The following is a 19,649-nucleotide window of genomic DNA, read 5'->3' on the forward strand; positions in this document are numbered from 1 at the left end:
TACATATATTATCGTATATGTCTTTAAAGATTTAAAAGAAAATGTATTAAATTATAAAACTTATTAGTTTTATACATTTATTTTTACAGATGTTAAACAACAAATTGAGTGCAGTGTTATAAACAAATTATTTAAATATTGGTGTTATTAAATTAAGTTCTTTTCAATTGAATTTAATTTAGCATGGTTAATACAGTTAAGTTTGTATAATAAATATATTATTTGAAAGATTTCATCTGTATAATATATTACATCAACTATTGTTTAATATTTTATTTGATTTATTTAGATTTACATAATTTCCGCTTTCATTACATTAGTGAAAAATTAACTGTGCAAAAGCACATCAATTAATGGTGGCTGTAAACAGATAAAAGATCTGTAAAATTGGACACATGCATAAATATGTGTAAGTATCTGTCTTGATATATTGTTAATGTACTTATTATCCCTCTTTGTTCTTTTTACTTGACCATCTCATTATGTTTTTGTGTTGTCATTGTATTTTCTTTGCTATATGCTTGCTGCTATTGTGAAGGAATAGTTAGTTTAATCTTTAGGAATATTCATTAAATATATATATATATATATATATATATATATATATATATATAAATTCCCCCAATAACCCCCATCCCCCTTGAGTAAAAAAACAGAAAACTGATTTAGTAACTTTGACCACAACCATGAACGCTGTACTTTTAACTGCTGTTTGTTTTTGTTTTAAAGTAAATTATTTAATATTTCTAATAGTTGATCTGATGCTTTTTGTTCAATCCAATTTTAATTTTATTTTATTTAAGTCATTGATTTTTTTTATTGAATTTTACACATATTATTTATCATATATACAGTGCTCAGCAAATATAAGTACACCCCTAACAAATTTGTCTTTTAAATTAATATTTTTCAATAGAATATTAATAGGATTTCAATATTATATTTGTGCATATACAGTACGCTAGATTAGTCAGTACTGAAGCCAAAACTGGAGCTAATCTAACAAAATACATATAAGCGTCCAAAAATTGGTAGCCCAATTTTATATGTTAGAGAATAATATAAAACAAAAATAGAAAGTGCAAGAGAAACAAAAACAACAACAAGTTTAGTTGAAATTTAGTAGTTTTGCAATATTTTGCATGCATTTAAATTAATTATCTTTCTATTTCTAATGATGTGTGGTGACTAAAATATTATTTCATTAAATATATCTATTTAATATATCTGTTTTGTTTAAATGCACTAAAATATATGACCTATAATCACTGAGAAATTAATTTAAAAAAACATGTTAAAATCAATTATGTTGAGCACTGTATATATTTATCATTGTTAAATATTGTTCATATTTTATTTTATTCATGTGTCCTTATAAACTCCCCTTCCTCTTCAATAAAATCTCTTCTCTACTCTGATTGGCCACGAGGGCAGGTTCCACCTGTCAATTACATGCAAGCCATAATCATCTATTACAGTGGTGTCAAAAACTCAGTTCTTGGGGGCTGCAGCCCTGCACAGTTTAGTTTCAACCCTACTCCAACACACTTACCTGTAGTTTTCAAGCAAGCCTGAAGGACTTAATTAGTTTGATCAGGTGCGTTTAAGTAGGGTTAGAACTAAACTGTGCAGAGCTGCGGCCCTCAAGGAACAGAGTTTGACCCCTGTGATCTAATCAATCCCCATTGGACAAAATCAAGCCCCGCCTACATTTGTTCTTATTTTAAACGTTATTTCACTGGATTTACAGTACAACAGATGCAGCTTCATAGTATTCACCTCTGTTTGTTTGGCCTTTAGGTAACCAAGCGTTTAAATGACGGGGAATACACTGTTCATGGAAACAGCATGTTGGAGGATCGACCCACGTCCAATCTGGAGAAACTGCACTTTATCATCGGCAACGGCATCCTGCGTCCAGGCCTGAGGTCAGACGGTGGATATCTGCTGTAAATATCAGGTTATGATTGTAAAACACTGATTGATACTGAGTGTTGTTCTCCCTGCAGAGATGAGATCTACTGTCAGATCTGTAAACAGCTGAACCAGAATCCGTCTAAAAGCAGTCACGCTCGCGGCTGGATCCTCATGTCTCTGTGCGTCGGCTGCTTTGCTCCCTCTGAGAAGTTTGTCAAGGTGAGATAGATAGATAGGTCTCGTAGCCGATACTGCTGATGACTCCTGTTCTGTACATTAGATTTAGCAGCCTGAACTGTTTTCTTTAAAGGGCCATGACACCCCCCACTTTCGGTTAAAGTCTACTTCAGAATTTTTTCAAAAGATGCATGATTAATGGGCGTGGAGCTCCGCGAGCATCGGGCAGGAGTGGGCGTGGCCAGCAGGGGAGAACGTGAGCGAACAACTGTTGTTGTCAGTTAGCTCACAAAATGAGACAAACCGTGAGGAGACGCATGAGTTTATAGTTTACAAAGTTAAAATGCAAAGAAATGAACAGTGATTTAATGCCCTGCTGCATTTGTTATTCGTAATTTCATATACACATAACCACAATTTATATCATTATAAAGATAAATGTGTTCATGTAAACCCTATAAATGAGGACTTCTCCCTCAATCCCTGTATCCAGCAGACTCAGTGCAGCAGGTCTATTACCCTGTCTATTTTAACCATTAGCCCTGCTGGTAATCTGGAGGATTTAGGCAAACACAGCAGCACAGTGATGTGTCTGAATGTGAACGAACTCCTGATGAAAGACAGCGTCCGCCATTCTCTAATTCTCGTGCTGCTCTCCTGACAAAAATGCTAGCAGCACACACACAGCTTTGCTGTATGATCGGCCCTGACAAGATCGCGGGGGAAAGCATGCAACAAACCCCGTGGATGATGGAAACAAACGCATATGAGCCTTCATGAACGGCTAAATACTGTGCCGTGGTTTCCGTGTCTCTCAGCTCGGGCTTGACACTGGCAGGTCTGGCAGGTCTCATGAATAATTAAGCAGCCGGCTCTTCTCATAGGATAAGAAAACTCCACTATGAATAATAATGAGAAACCAACGCGTCATCATTGCACTTGCAGTTCTGCGCTACGTCGCCGATTTTGATCCCGCCCCAAAAATCATTTTAAATCCGGAAGCTGAAATTAGCTGACAAAAGCTCAAAATTATCCAGTTTTCCCCACAATTAAAGCTGACAGGTGCTAAGGTTGTCTTAACTGATGCTCAACACACACACATCTGTTAATATAAAAAAAAAAAAGTTCTCCGGGGTGTCCTGAACCTTTAATGATGTGAATTCCTGACCTTAATTTCTCCCGCACCTCATCTTCAATTTTATCATACATGGACTTTTTTATTTTGTTTTTAATGACCCGCCACAACCCGCTCTGCAAATAGAGTGACAATTTTTTTTTACCTGACCCGCAGGTAACCCACACAGCACTAATTCCAATGAAATTTTCCCTTTTTCTTATAGTTTTGTTGTAATAAAAGAAAAAAAAATTTGAAAGTCAATATTATTAGCCTGCTTAAAGAAACTTTTCAGCTTCCCGAGAGTTTGTTTTACCATTTTTTAACCTGTTCAGCTTAGCATAAATCATTGAATCAGATTAGACCATTAGCCTCATACTCAAAAATGACCAAAGAGTCTGGATAATGTTTCTATTTAATGCTTGATTCTTCAGTTTTACATCAGTGGGTCCTTTGAAATATAATCTGCAGGCCCATGCAGAGACCTTCCAAGGGGCATGTGCAGGATCCAAATTTTTGGAGGGGAAGGGTGGGGTGTTCTTGTGGGCTGGTGTGAGTCGCGCGTGAACAGAATAGCGTGGAGGGGGGTGGGAGATGGGGGGTTGGGATGTGTTTGGGGTGATGTTGCGCGCGAATTGAAGAGGGAGTGGGGGGGAGGGGTTGGTGGTTGGGTTCGCTTGGGATCATTTTGGAAGGGCACTTCTATACAAGACTAAAAAGGGCATGTGCACTGCACAGGTTGAGCCCAATGTGTGCACGTGCCAGATAATCTGGTATTATTTTGCGTTCATCATGTCTGTTTGTCTTTCTGCAGTATCTGAGGAACTTCATCAGTGAAGGTCCACCAGGTTACGCTCCTTACTGTGAGGAGAGACTGAGGAGAACGTTTGTGAATGGAACAAGAACACAGCCGCCGTCCTGGCTCGAGCTTCAGGTGTTAGCATCTCACTATAACTGCTCTTATCACCACTATAGAGACATAAAATATATTTTAATAAATAAGATACTTTTCAAAAAAATCATTAAATAGATATTTATTGGCACAGTACTTATTTTAAATGCATTTTGTGTTCTTTGATTTCTCGTATTGGTTCTATTGTTTAATGGTTTTGTGTAGATTTGTTTTTTATTTTTGCTTATTACTTGATTTTTTAGGAACATATAATTAGCGAGATCAAAATGTTAAATTATCAATAATTATATTGTGGTTGTGGAGAAAGCCAGCCATTTACTCCATTCTTTTTTAAAGATCTATTTTTGTAATCCGAGTGCATGTTTCATTCTCTCCATTTCTTCAACTTTATCTATTACTTTTACCCTTTGAATGTCTTTAGTTGGTCGGTCTTCTTTTTTTTATACTTTATTTTTTTTCTCTTTTTTACAGAAAAAACAAGGGAAAAAATACAAATAATAGATTTAAAATAAATAAATAAATAAAATAAATAATACAATAAAACACCGGAACTTAAATGAACAGTGGACTGGTCACATATTTCCTTACAGGTCACATGAACAAATACATATAGAAATCGGATTACATTGTGTAAAGGCATAAGTACAATCCATTTCTCCCAATAGTGCAGGTATTTGTCTATTTGTAGTTTTAAAGAAAACGTCATCCTCTCCATATTTTGAACATTAGATATGATATCCAACCATTCAGATTTTTAGAGGGTTCCAGTTGTAGCCACTTTCGAGTCACAGTTTTTTTTACTGGTTGTTAGGAGTATTTTTAATAAATACTTGTCTTTTACCGTTAAGTTGGCTGCAATATTTCCCAGAAAAATTGTTGTAAAAGAAAAATCCACATCAATACCAAAAATATTTCGTATTACTTGCATTACGTCCTGCAAGTATTGGTCGTTTTTTTTTTACTTGTTGCCAATAATGTCTTAAATAGATATCTATCCTCAACCTTAATAGGAATATCCTCCAAATAAAGTACGTTGAATAATCTAGCAATATGAAGACTAATAATACCATTGATAGCAGCAGTTTCCCAGAAGCTATCAATTCTTGTGCTCTGCCAAAATATGTGTGCATGATGTGCCTCTTCTACCCCACAGTTCCTCCAACAATGAAGAGGAGTCCCTGATTGTATTGTGTTAATAGAGTGGAGGAACTATGACGTCACCTTGTAGGCTAATTGGCTGCTAGCATAAAACTGGTTCCCTCGATAAAATCCCTATAGGATTTTCCCATAGGCTTTGCAAAGATTGCTAATAATAAGCTCTGTGTTCAAACACAGTTCATTACACTTTATTGTTTGGCATTTTTATTCAAGGCCACAAAATCGAAGAAGCCCATAATGCTGCCGGTGACTTTTATGGATGGCACAACGAAAACTCTGCTGACAGACTCTGCCACTACAGCTAAAGAGCTCTGCAATGCTCTGTCTGACAAGATCAGCCTTCAGGACCGCTTCGGCTTCTCCCTCTACATCGCACTCTTTGATAAGGTACAAAGTTACACACAAACACACACACACACTTTTTCTGTTTCAATTACTTTATAGTTCAACCTATTAACTCTACAATAGAGGTTATATTGTCCGCTAAATTATTTAAATTTTTTGTTAAATGTTTTTAATTTTTATTAATAAGCATTAAGAACTAAGAAAATATCACAGGTGAAAAAATTGAAGAAGTAGAACAAAATCACAGGAGCGCTATTTATTTGGACTTTTGCTGTGTGTATATATATTTATGTGTCACTGTCGGGTCATAATGCAGTGTTTTTGTTTTTGTTTCAGGTTTCGTCTCTGGGCAGCGGTAATGATCACGTGATGGACGCCGTGTCTCAGTGTGAACAGTACGCTAAAGAGCAGGGCGCACAGGAGCGAAACGCCCCCTGGAGACTCTTCTTCAGGAAGGAGATCTTCACGCCGTGGCACGACCCAGCTGAGGACGCTGTCGCCACAAACCTCATTTACCAGCAGATTGTACGCGGCGTCAAGTTTGGTGAATACCGCTGTGATCGGGTATGAACTGATACTAATAGCCTGTGGTGCTTATAAAAGGCTCAAAATTAGCACTTTTCTCCATGCATAAGTTAAACAGCCACAGCTACATCACCCTGCAGCCCAACACCGGTTACTCACTGAAGCTAAGCAGGGCTGAGCCTGGTCAGTACTTGGATGGGAGACCACATGGGAACACTAGGTTGCTGTTGGAAGTGGTGTTAGTGAGGCCAGCAGGGGGCGCTCAACCTGTGGTCTGTGTGGGTCCTAATGCCCCAGTAAAAGTGAAGGGGACACTACACTGTCAGTGGGCGCCGTCTTTCGGATGAGACGTTAAACCGAGGTCATGACTCTCTGTGGTCATTAAAAATCCCATGGCACTTCTCGTAAAAGAGCAGGGGTGCAACCCCGGTGTCCTGGCCAAAGTCCCTCTATCGGCCCTTACGATCATGGCCTCCCAATCATCCCCATCCACCGAACTGGCTCTATCACTGTCACTTCACTCCACCAATAGCTGGTGTGTGGTGAGCGCACTGGCGATGTTGTCCTGTGGCTGCCGTCGCATCATCCAAGTGGATGCCGCACACTGGTGGTGGTGTGGAGAGACCCCCCCTCTCATGATTGTGAAGCGCTTTGGGTGTATGGCCATACACAATAAATGCGTTATATAAATACACATTACATTACATTACATTACATGTTTTCAAAATGTTATATTGCATTGACGAGATGAAGAGAAAACAAGATTATTTTGCTTTACTTTCACCATTGACACATTTTTTACTTGTTTTAAGAAAAATATGACTAATTTTTTACATTATTTCTGAAAACAACACAGTATTTTTTACTTACTGATTTAAGATTGTTTAGATATTCTGACTAAAAACAAGAAAAAAACTATAAAATAGCAGTTTTGGACACCAATCAATCTGGTTTCAAAAGTAGACACACCACTGAGACTGCACTAAGAAACGGTTGTCTGTGTTTTTGGACCGCTTAACTTTTCTATTTGACATGGCATCACACGGTGTGTCATTCAGAAACATGTAACGATGTCAGGATATCGATATGTCTAACAGATATTTTTTTTAGATGATGCACTTGTCACATTCGACAAAAGTTTTGTTCAGCAAACACAGACAATGCAGAAATCACATTAGGCAGATTCATTTGGTCACCTTCAGGGAGACCAGTACATAAGCAAAGTGCTATTTTGGGTCTTTTTGAAACGCCATACCAAAAGTTTTCACTCACCCGCTGTATGTCTAATGTGGGGATATTATCTTTCTCTTGTTTGTTTTTTACATTGATTTTTCCTTCTCTATCTATCTGTCTTGTGTGTTTTCCGGGTGAAGGAGGATCTGGCGGAGCTGGCGTCGCAGCAGTATTATGTAGATTACGGCTCTGAGATCCTCGTTGAGAGACTGTTGAGTCTGATTCCCTCCTACATCCCGGACAGAGAGATCAGCTCGGCCAAGACTGTGGAGAGATGGGCTCAGTTCATCATGGCTGCGCACAAGAAGGTGCCAAAACTTAATCTTAAACCTTGTGTAATTGAACATGTGTGTATTGTGTAGAATAATTAATAAAACTGAATGCTGGATGCATTATTTAAATGCAATGCAAAATATTACAAATAGTTTTAGGCTAAGTTGTGATTTCAGTATTCTTGTTCATAAAATGCTGTCAAATTGAGAATTGTTTTTTAAAAAATTAAGTTAAAACTCTGATAAAAAAAAAAATGCACTAAGATAAAAAAAGAAGAACCTGAGCATAATATAAATGGTCATGAGAAAGTAACATATGTAAACATATAGGTAGCTCCAGACGGAATCTGGACATTTTTTTGCCATTTCTGCTGAGAATTTTGGTGAAAAATCTGTGGATTTCTGAGGAATTATTTTGGAAGTATCACAACTAAAACCTTAATATGTGATTATAATAAAATCTTTTTAACTTTTATCTAATGTTTAAAATGCAAATCCAATTAGACTCACTTTATTTGGTAAACAAGTCTCTCATATAATATCTCTAGTAAAAGACAGAAAATATTACTTAACAAACTGCACTGTATGTAAATCAGATGAACATTTTCATATTAGTCAATAATATTGCTGTAATTAATTTAAAAACTGAATAAACTTAGATTTACTCAAGTCAATAAACAGAATTAATGATGGGCTAAAAATCTGCAGAAAATCTGCGGAATTCTGCACGTGCAGATTCTGTGTGGGTCTACATATAGGTATAAAGGGTGAGGTCAGCCCAAATCCAAAGAAAAAAATGTTAAGTATGCTAAATTATCACACAATAAAGCTTATTTAAAGTCATATTTAAGGCCAAATTGAAAAGAAAATGACGTAAAATGGCAACGCAGTGGCGCAGTAGGTAGTGCTGTCACCTCACAGCTAGAAGGATGCTGGTTCGAACCTCGGCTCAGTTGGCGTTTCTGTGTGGAGTTTGCATGTTTTCCCTGCGTTCGTGTGTGTTTCCTCCGGGTGCTCCGGATTCCCCCACAGTCCAAAGACATGCGGTACAGGAGAATTGGGTAGGCTAAATTGTCCGTAGTGTGTGAATGTGTGTGTGGATGTTTCCCAGAGATGGGTAGCAGCTGGAAGGGCATCCACTGCGTAAAAAAACGTGCTGGACAAGTTGGTGGTTGATTCCGCTGTGGCGACCCCAGATTAATAAAGGGACTAAGCCGAGAAGAAAATGAATTCATGGATGACATAAAATTGGAAATAAATGAGCAAAATCATCTTTAAATTATACTGATAAATTGCATTCACAATAAAAACATTGAAATAAGACACCACATTCATGTTATAATTGTACTTTTATTAAACAAAAAGCAGCCTTAGGGTGCAGAAGGCATAAAGAATGTATTTTCAAACTTTTGCCTCGCACTGTAGAGTAAATAAACACAATGAAGCCGAAATGAACCATGTAATTTGATTGTTGCAATGAAATCAATAGAGTTGTGTTTGATTTGTAGGGCGTCTACACTCAGAAGAGGGTGGATCCTCAGAAAGTCAAGGAGGAAGTTGTTGATTTTGCACGTTATAAGTGGCCTTTATTATTCTCCAGATTCTACGAGGCCTTCAAGTTTTCAGGTATTTATTTTTTCGTTATGTCAGATTAATGTGAGAAACTGCAGGCAAAAACATTTCATTCACCAGTCTGGTTTGAGTTTTGCTTTTTTCTCTTCTTTTCCTCATTGTGTTTTTCTGTATAATATATATAAAACAACTAAAATCGTCATAATTCTCCACTTTAGAAGCTTTTACATACACCAGACTTCACAGTTTTATTCATACATTATATATATATATATATTCTGAAGGTTTTTACTGAGGAATTTGTTAAAAAATAATAAGCATTTAATGCACAAAAAGGTTCTGTCTGCTCACAGTATTTCCTGAGTTATAAAGTGATAAAAGGTCATTATTAAAATCCACTTTTAAAAATATTTAAAAATCCAATATATATCCAATATAAGTGCATATTTAATGACTGAATATCTCATTTGCATAGTTACACAACATTGTAGATATCTTCTAATATAAAAACTTAAACATGGGCAATATTCTGCTCGTTTTGCAACTCATCCGTATAGTGCGTAATATTGAATCTCTGTCCACTGATTGGTTGATTGTGTTGCTATTTGTCTATGTTTTAGTTCTTACAGAAATATTGCAGGTTTTATGGCTGTATGTTTGTGTGATGGGCTTGCCGTATTGTGTTTTTAAGGTCCTAGTTTACCCAAGAATGATGTGATCGTGGCTGTAAACTGGACCGGTGTGTATTTTGTGGACGAGCAGGAGCAGGTTCTTCTGGAGCTCTCCTTCCCAGAGATCACAGCCGTGTCCAGCAGCAAGTACGACTTTAATACTGTGATTTACCTGCAGGGATTATACAGCTGAAGAGAACATTATTAGCATTTTTTACACCCATTTTATTTAATGTTTCAAACATTTACCAAGTGCTGTTTAACAGTACAAGGAATTTTTTTCTCAGTATTTTGTATTATAATTTACTTTTGGAGAATATTTTTTTTTCCTTTTAGTTTGGCTGGAACAAAAAAAATAAATATGATATTAATTAATATTAATTATATAATATTATTAGAACTATATTATACTATATTATATATTATATTTTTTGATTGGCTACAGAACAAACCACTGTTGTCCAGTGACTTGCCTAATTAGCCTAAATTGCCTAGTTAACTCTTTTCCCACCGTTGATAATTTTTGAGAGTTTGTGTTTTAGGTAGATAATGGTAAGGGAAGCCCTAACATATGTCATGGGTGAGTTTCAGGACTTCTGGTTCTCCTGTGAGCGAGATAAAAGACAATCAGAGAAAGTAAAATCAGATTGCATGTAAATATATACATGTGTGTGTGTGTGTGTGTGTGTGTGTGTGTGTGCGTGTGTGTGTGTGTGTGTGTGTGTGTGTGTGTGTGTGTGTGTATATATATATATATGTATATGTTGTTAAACAAAGAAAGGAAATTTTCACAGTATGTCTGATAATATTTTTTCTTCTGGAGAAAGTCTTATTTGTTTTATTTCGGCTAAAATAAAAGCATGTTTGAATTTTTTAAACACCATTTTAAGGACAAAATTATTAGCCCCTTTAAGCTATATTTTTTCTCAATAATCTACAGAACAAACCATCCTTATAGAATAACTTGCCTAATTACCCTAACCTGCCTAGTTAACCTAATTAATCTAGTTAAGCCTTTAAATGTCACTTTAAGCTGCATAGAAGTATCTTGAAAAATATCTAGTCAAATATTATTTACTGTCATCATGGCAAAGATAAAATAAATCAGTTATTAGAGATGAGTTATTAAAACTGTTATGTTTACTATTGTGTTGAAAAAAAATCTTCTCTTCTCTCTGTCAAAAAAAAAAAAAAAAAAAAAACAAGGGGCCAAAAATTCTAGGGGGCTAATAATTTTGACTTCAACTGTATATATATATATATATATCTTGACAATTCACTACTTTTAGTCAAAAGTGTTGCATTTGAAAAACAAGAACACATGAAGATAGAAGATATACATAATCTATAAACATATATATATATATGTGGGCTATATATTCCGCTGGGGTGACCCCGGATTAATAAAGGAACTAAGCCGACAAGAAAATTAATGAATGAAAATATATATATGTTTTTGGTTTAAAAGGAGAGGCTCAGTTCTATATATTGATATAAATATGAGCTTATATTCCTAGCAGTAAATATTAATTTAGGTAGAAATCATCAACAAGTCTGGTGGTGAAAAAAAACAATGAAAATGTCACTTTTAGCTGAATACTAGTATCTTGCAAAATAACTAATAACTTATTGAGTACTGTCATCATGGCAGTGAAATTAGTTATTAGAAATTAGTTGTGTAAACTGTTATTTTTAAAAATGTGTTGAAAAAAATTCTCTGTAATAACTTGCGAAAATATTTCAAAAGAATAAACGTTTCACAGAATGGCTAATAGTTTATTCTTCCTTCTGTGCTGAATGAATGATCTTCTGTGTTTGTCAGAGGCGGGAAACTTCAGGCTCAGAGCTTCACTTTGGCCACCATTAAAGCAGACGAGTTCACCTTCACCTCTAATAACGCAGAGGACATTCGGGACCTGGTGGTCACTTTCCTGGAGGGGCTGCGCAAGAGGTCAAAGTTCGTCGTGGCCTTGCAGGACAATCCCAGTCCAGGTCAGAGACACACAAACACATCAGACTCTATTAATAGACTTGAACTCTTTTGCTTTTACTTAAATGGGTCAATTTTAGAAATGCATGTACAGACTATATTTTTGCACGCAATCAAAAGAGAAGAACGGGAAATTACTGTTTTGCATGGAATAAATAAAACAACTCAAATTTCTAGCAGAAAAGAAAACATGAAATACACTTCATGTAGAAAATAAAGTCAGAGTTCAAAATTGAAAATAAAATATTAAATTATGTTATCCATAAACAGAAGGAGGCCCATTTTAGCTACCAGGTAACATTTCATATATATATATTTATATATACGGCAAAAGGAAACCTAAAATAATTTTAAAACCCAGGTCAATTTAAGACTAGGGCCCAGGGCATATTTCAGTCTAAATCTAAGAAAGTACCAAAACTAGAGCTACTTTAACAAAATAACTTAAGTTTTAATTCCCCCACAGTTCAAACACATGCACTATAGGGGAATTGAACAAACTAAATTGTCCATAGTGCACTGAAAGAAATTATTCAAAGATGATTTCTTGTATTTACTCAATTTTTTTACGTTAAGTGTTTGTAAACAATTTAATTGTGTTGAATTTAAACAAACAAATTAAGTTGAACATCATTCAATTTAAATTGTTTGCTTAAATTCAACACAAATAAATTGTTTGCAACAGTTCTGCATGCAACACTTTTTTCAGTGTGTATGTGTGTGAATGCAGGAGTGTATGGGTGTTTCCCAGTGTTGGGTTGCAGTTTGAAGGGCATCTGCTGCGTAAAGCATATGCTGGATAAGTTGGTGGTTCATTCTGCTGTGGCGACCCCTGATGAATAAATGGACTACGCCAAAAAGAAATTTAATGAAATTAGTACACCCAGTATGAATATGTTATGGGGGGAAATGTAATAAAAGATAAACAGGAAAAATTAAGAGAAATATAAAAAATATATTTTATAGTTTGTAATTTAGTTGTTGTTGGTTCCTTATTTTAATTGACATGCATTATCTTTCCATTCCTAAAGCTGGTTGGGCACCAAACTATTTTAATGAATTTAACTGTTTAATAAAACTGTTTTGTTTAAATGCACCGGTGTTGTTTGCCGGTTTGGTCTCTCACAACAAACGATATCTTGGAGCCAATAGCTAGACTGTACAATAGGTCCTATAAGATCCACAACAGACTTCCTGGATGGACACATCACTGTTTTGCTCTATCACTTTCCAATGCTTTAACATCTCAAAACTACATTATGAACACAGGTATTAAACTGTACTATCAAATTTTAAATAGCGCTACCTTAGCAGCCCCTTGTGCTTTGGTACCAAAACTCAACACAAGGACTGATCGTTCCACGAGATCTGTAGCAAATAGATGATTGCCACTACCGGCTTTTGAAAACTGTTTTGGACAGAGATCTTTCTTTCATGTTTTGAGAATCCCACAACATCTCAAAACAATACCAACACTGAGACTTTTTTAAAAATGCCATGCTCGTCATCTGATGGTCAACTATCGCTGTAGCCACTGAGAGAGACGCCTGCTTTTCTCTACTTTATATGTTTGGTGATTGTTTGTACTGTGTTGATGGATGAGATGTCTGTCTGTTTTATGCTTTGCAGAGCAGGAACCTGCTGAAAAACAGCATTCATGCTGAGTCAGGCCAGATTATCTTTTAATCTTTTCCTGTTTAAAAAACTATGAATATATAAATAAAAATAATTACAAATATATTGTGTAAATTCACTTTGAAATTGATACAAAAATAAATTTTCAAAAGGGACACCTTATTTATGCTGTGCATATTATTTTATTTTAATTTATCATCATTATTATTATGGTTATTTATTTACATTTTTTGAGTCTTGTATTGGGTAGGCTAAAATTGTCCGTTGTGTATGAGTGTGTGTATGTGTGTGTGATTGAGTTTGTGCGCATGGATGTTTCCCACAGATGGGATGTGGCTGGAAGGGCATCCGCTGCGTAAAAACGTGCTTGATAAGTTGGCGGTTCATTATGCTGTGGCGACCCCGGACTAAAATTCAATTTCAATTCAATTCACCTTTATTTGTATAGCAATTTACAATGTAGATTGTATCAAAGCAGCTTCACATAGAAGATCATAGTAAATTGGGACAGTGATGTTCAGTTCAGTGTAGTTTAATAATCACTACTGAGGGTCTAAACCAGGTGTGGGCAAACATGATCCTGGAGGGCCAGTGTCCTGCATAGTTTAGCTCCAACCCTATTCAAACAGACCTCTCCATAGAGTTCAAGTGATCTTGAAGACACTGATTAGTTTGTTCAGGTGTGTTTGACTAGTGTTGGAACAAAACTCTGCAGGGATGCCGGCCCCCGAGGATCAATCCCTGGTCTAAACACTGGAGGGCAAATCCATCGATGCGTAGCTCTACTGATCCCAAACCATGCAAGCCAGTGGTGACAGCGGAGAGGAAAATAAACTTCACAAATTAATAAAGGGACTAAGCCAACTAGAAAATGAATGAATGAGTCTTGTATCTTCTGTCATGTCCCTCAGCTGCTGATGACTCCACATTCCTGAGTTTCCTAAAGGGGGATCTGATCGTTCTGGACCAGGACACCGGTGAGCAGGTCATGACGTCCGGCTGGGCTCACGGCACCAACGACAGGACCAAACAGAGAGGAGACTTTCCCGCGGACTGCGTTTATGTGCTGCCCACCGTGGTCAGACCACCGCACGATGTCGTGGTACTGCTTTAACATCATATCCTTAATTACACATGCCACTAAAACTTGTCCCAGAAACCTGTCCCATACGGACCCGGACTAAACTCTGCATCATTTAAATGCAATAATCAAATCTAAATAATGGGATTAAGCTAATAATTGCTGTAAGGAGAATCACATTAACATAGGTGATGAACCCTGAGTTTAATCAGGCATGTAAACATCTTATTAGCATTGTTGCTGTTCTGACCAAAGTGCAGATGTGTAAATAAAACAGCAGTCAGTAACACAGCTACTCTTAAAAAGTCCAGCATTTGGGCTGTGAAGTGAAACGTGATTATTTAATTGCACATAATGCATTTCAATAGGACAAAAATAGCCTATAGTTTGTAATAGAAAATAACTGAGAGTTTTGCTTCCAGTTCTGACATGCAAACTTCAAATTTCAATTTAAGCCCCTAAAAATAATCCCATTATCCATGCACATGTAAAAGCGTCTCTTCTGTGCTCTCTCTGACTGCATGGCTTAGGCTTTTGTCACGATGACCCCAGATCAGCGTCAGGAGTCGCTCCGCATCTCACACGTCCCAGCACTGACCGAGACGGAGGAGAGGGTAAAGCCCTACACGCTGGAGGAGTTCTCCTACGACTACTTCCGGTCAGCACAAATTACATTTAAAAATGAAATAACTATCAATTTTTACATATTTAAAATGTCATTTTTTAATTATTATTTATTTATAAATAATTTTATTTGGTCGAATAACTGTTTTTATTTAAATTTTTGCATACTTTATATTATTTAACATAAAGACTGCGTCAATCATGGCAAGCTATGGAAATGTCTGAAGCAGATGGGCATCCCGCAGCATTTAATAGATCTGACACTCTTGAGAATCGAAAGGCCACGGTCAGGACGGCTTTTGGCAACACTGACTGGTTTGGGATTGAGAAAGGTGTTCGTCAAGGATGCATTTTATCGTCTACCCTGTTCAATCTGTATGCCGAAGTGGTCATGGGGCTATGCAATCTGGCCAATTACCATGCGGAGTGAAGATCGGCGGGAGAAACATCAACAACCTTCGTTACGCCGATGATACGACCCTGATTGCAGAAAGTGAAAAGGACCTCAAATATCTGGTCCGAAGAGTGAAAGAAGAAAGTGAACGCATGGTACTGTACCTCAACATCAAGAAAACAAAGGTAATGACAACAGCAAGCAATGGTACAGTCCACATAACAATTGACAATGAGGATATCGAATCAGTCCAAGACTTCATCTTCCTTGGATCCAAGATCGACCACAATGGAGAGTCAGGGCCGGAGATCAGAGGAAGAGTCACACTTGGCCGCAGTGCAATGAAAGGAATGGAGAAGTTATGGAAAAGCAAGGACATCAGCATTGTAACAAAGATCAGAATAATCAATGCCATCGTTTTCCCACTCTCCATGTATGCATGTGAGAGCTGGATACTCAAGAAGAAAGACAGAAGGAAGATCGATGCTTTCGAATTGTGGTGCTGGAGGCGAATGATGCGCATACCATGGAGGGCGAGAATCACAAACAAAACGATCCTGCAGCGTGTCAAACAAAATGTATCGCTAGAGGTCAAAATCACCAAGCAGAGGATCTCGTTCTTTGGTCATATCATGCGAGCCAACTCCATGGAAACAGCTTTAATGCTCGGTGCAGTCAGTGGATCGAGAAGAAGAGGGCATCAAAGAACAATCAAGACTGACACGATCTTGAACATGGAACAACTGAAAGAAGCAGTCAGAAATAGGAAAGCGTGGCAAATCACGATCCATAAAGTGGCCGAAAGTCAGTATCTACTTGGTTGGCTAAACATCATCATCATCATCATCATCATAATATTATTTAAAATATAACATATTGTTTTTATAATATTATTTTACTTTATTATTTTATGCTGAAAAAAAATAGGCTGTTTTGTTTTGGCAGAATATAATTGTTTCTTTCTTAAATTTAGGCAGATTTTTTGGATCTGGACCATGAAATATGCTTCTTTCTTTGTCCCATATTTATTTATTTATTACAAAATATATATTATTTTATTACAAAAAGAGTCTATTTAACTCCCATGTCAACTCAAAATCAAATAAAAATTATATTGTAATATAACAATTTATGTGAATTAAGTAAATTAAACATCATCTGTGATATTACTCAAACAAGAATGCAAGGAGATATAGTTTTCTTGACATTTTTAACAGGTTATGTTGTGATTATAATTTTTCACTAGTTTTGTTTATTTATTTATTAATTAATTAATTTATTTATTTATATTGTTTTATAAATTGTTTGGTCACACTGTACAATATGGTTTCATTAGTAAATGATAGTTAATGTTAAGAATAAACAATGCTTGTACGGCATTTATAAATATTGATATCAACATTTACTAATGCTTTATTAAAATACAAAGTCTTGCTTCTTAGCATTAGTTAATCCACCGTGAGTTAACGAACTAACAATGAAACTGTATTTTCATTAACTAATGCTAACTAGAACAAATACTGCAATAAATGTATTGTTCATTGTTTGTTCATGTTAATAAATGCATTAACTAACATTAACCAACACAACCTTATTGTAAAGTGTTACCAATGGTTTTATTGTGCTTGATTCATCAATGCTTGATGTTTTGAAGTAAAAACATTTTAACTTCACATTAAAATCGAAGAACATGATTTATAAGCAGAGCTGCCGTGTGTTTTGTCCTGCAGGCCTCCTCCTAAACACACTCTGAGTCGAGTGATGATCACCAAGAACCGAGGGAAGGATAAACTGTGGTGCTGCACTCGAGAGCCCATCAAACAGGCGCTGCTGAAGAAGTGTGGGGGACACGAGGAACTCTCACAGGAGGCCTGCATGGCTTTCATCGATATCCTTTCTGCACAATACAGTTTCATATGTTTGCTTTGGTTTTTACTTAACCTAGAACATACAAACTTCATCATCATCATCATCATCATTTTCATCCGCTTATCTGGGGCCGGGTCGCGGGGGCAGCAGTCTTAGTAGAGAACCCCAGACTTTCCTCTCCCCAGACACTTACCTGGGTTTCCTCCGGGTGCTCCGGTTTCCCCCACAGTCCAAAGACATGCGGTACAGGTGAATTGGGTAGGCTAAATTGTCCGTGGTGTATGTGTGTGGATGTTTCCCAGAGATGGGTTGCGGCTGGAAGGGCATCCGCTGCGTAAAAACTTGCTGGATAAGTTGGCAGTTCATTCCGCTGTGGCGTACTTGGATTAATAAGGGACTAAGCTGACAAAAAAATGAATGAATGAATGAATTTTATCATTTTATTATATTTATAAATATTTATTTTTCTTAATTTTAAGCAGAAATGGGACGTGTTTGCATACAATAAGCTATTTTATGACCAATATTTATATTATATCATTCATTCATTCATTTTCTTGTCGGCTTAGTCCCTTTATTAATCCGGGGTCGCCACAGTGGAATCAACCGCCAACTTATCCACCACATTTTTACGCAGTGGATGCCCTTCCAGCCGCAACCCATCTCTGGGAAACCTCCACACACATTCACACACACACTCATAAACTACGGACAATTCAGCCTACCCAAGTCTTTGGACTGTGGGGGAAACCGGAGCACCCGGAGGAATCCCACGCGAACACAGGGAAAACATGCAATTTCCACACAGAAACGCCAACTGAGCCGAGGATCGAACCAGTGACCTTCTTGCTGTGAGGCGACAGCACTACCTACTGCGCCACAGCTTCGCCCTATATTATATTATATCATAATATAAATAAATATTTGATTTTAAAAAATATATATTTTTTAATAATAATCATTTTATAATTTTTCTTCATGTCTGGCTGACCTAGACCAGAAAATACTTTATGAAAAGCATACTTTAGTATATTTTTAAAATTTATTTTATTTGTATGTTAAATGATGCTTGCTTCTTCCACTTAATGCAACAAACACTTTCATATTTGTATTTATTTATATTAATTATGGGCTTATAAATTACCTGGTCTCCCAAAAAGGCTTTTTTTGCCTTCAAATTAAGCTCTAAAATATCCTTTAATTTGCAGTGTATTGTGTGTATGATCCTCCTTGACCGTTTTTCCTGCACCAGTAATGAAGTATATGGGTGATTATCCGTCTAAACGCACACGCTCAGTGAACGAACTCACGGATCAGATCTTTGAAGGAGCGCTGAAGGCTGAACCACTCAAAGACGAGATTTACTGTCAGATCCTTAAACAGCTGACAGAAAACCACATCAAGTACGTCATTCACAAACTCTCTATAGCGGTCAAAAGCTTACACTGAAAAAAGTTTTAGTTTCGTTTCTAGTTTAAATATGTACAAATTATTAAATCAAGAAATATTTTCTAGACAAGCAAAAGAATATTGTCTTGTTTTCAGAAATAATATGTCAAATGAAGTGAGTTTTCCTTAACCCTTGTGTGGTGTTCGTATTTTGGTTACTCAGCCAGTGTTCATGGGCCTGGTGGACCCGTTTTGGCTTACCAAATTAATACTATCAAACAATTTTATGTTGAATTACTCAACAAATGTTTACTTAATCCCAATTACAAGCCATATAAACAACAAACATGGTTAATTTGTTCTCTTTACCTTTGTTAGATAATTTTTTTTTTTTTATTAATGTTATGAAAAAAATAAAACCCACAGAGTTGTTTTTTCGTATTGTTCCCTCCATGGTCATGGACATCATCATCATCAGAAGCCACTCTCTCTTCCACAATCAATTGCAAGGCCCTCGCAGCAGATAATGTTTTGGCCATCTTGATCATTTGTGATAAGGAACCACACTGGCAAAGTCTTATTTATAGTACTATGCCCCTAACTCGCAGATGGGACAGGGTATGAGAAAATAATGTATGTAATGTAAATGTGTGGGGGGAGGTAGTACATTATTCGGTCGTTGAAAATTTGTTTGGATTTATGTTCTTCACAGAAAATAAGCTAAAGCTAATGAGTTTCAGGTTAAAAAAAACAATTCATTGTTTAATTTT

The 19,649-nt window shown here is 36.4% G+C and overlaps 1 protein-coding gene across 3 annotated transcripts in view; it reads left to right on the forward strand.

Annotated features, from left to right (window-relative positions):
- Positions 1-19,649, forward strand: part of myo7aa (myosin VIIAa) — a 100,861-nt gene that overhangs the window by 63,492 nt on the left and 17,720 nt on the right. For all 3 annotated transcript variants that reach the window (XM_087291456.1, NM_152983.1, XM_087291455.1), the window contains 13 exon segments: positions 1,801-1,928; positions 2,010-2,136; positions 4,023-4,142; positions 5,493-5,666; positions 5,961-6,188; positions 7,523-7,690; positions 9,163-9,280; positions 9,918-10,044; positions 11,720-11,889; positions 14,434-14,624; positions 15,134-15,261; positions 17,352-17,509; positions 18,740-18,893. In XM_087291456.1, the coding sequence (XP_087147582.1) occupies positions 1,801-1,928; positions 2,010-2,136; positions 4,023-4,142; positions 5,493-5,666; positions 5,961-6,188; positions 7,523-7,690; positions 9,163-9,280; positions 9,918-10,044; positions 11,720-11,889; positions 14,434-14,624; positions 15,134-15,261; positions 17,352-17,509; positions 18,740-18,893 (1,991 nt within the window).

This window comes from Danio rerio, chromosome 18 (assembly GCF_052040795.2).
Source record: "Danio rerio strain M-AB ecotype USA chromosome 18, GRCz13ab, whole genome shotgun sequence".
NCBI classification, from domain to species: Eukaryota; Metazoa; Chordata; class Actinopteri; order Cypriniformes; family Danionidae; genus Danio; species Danio rerio.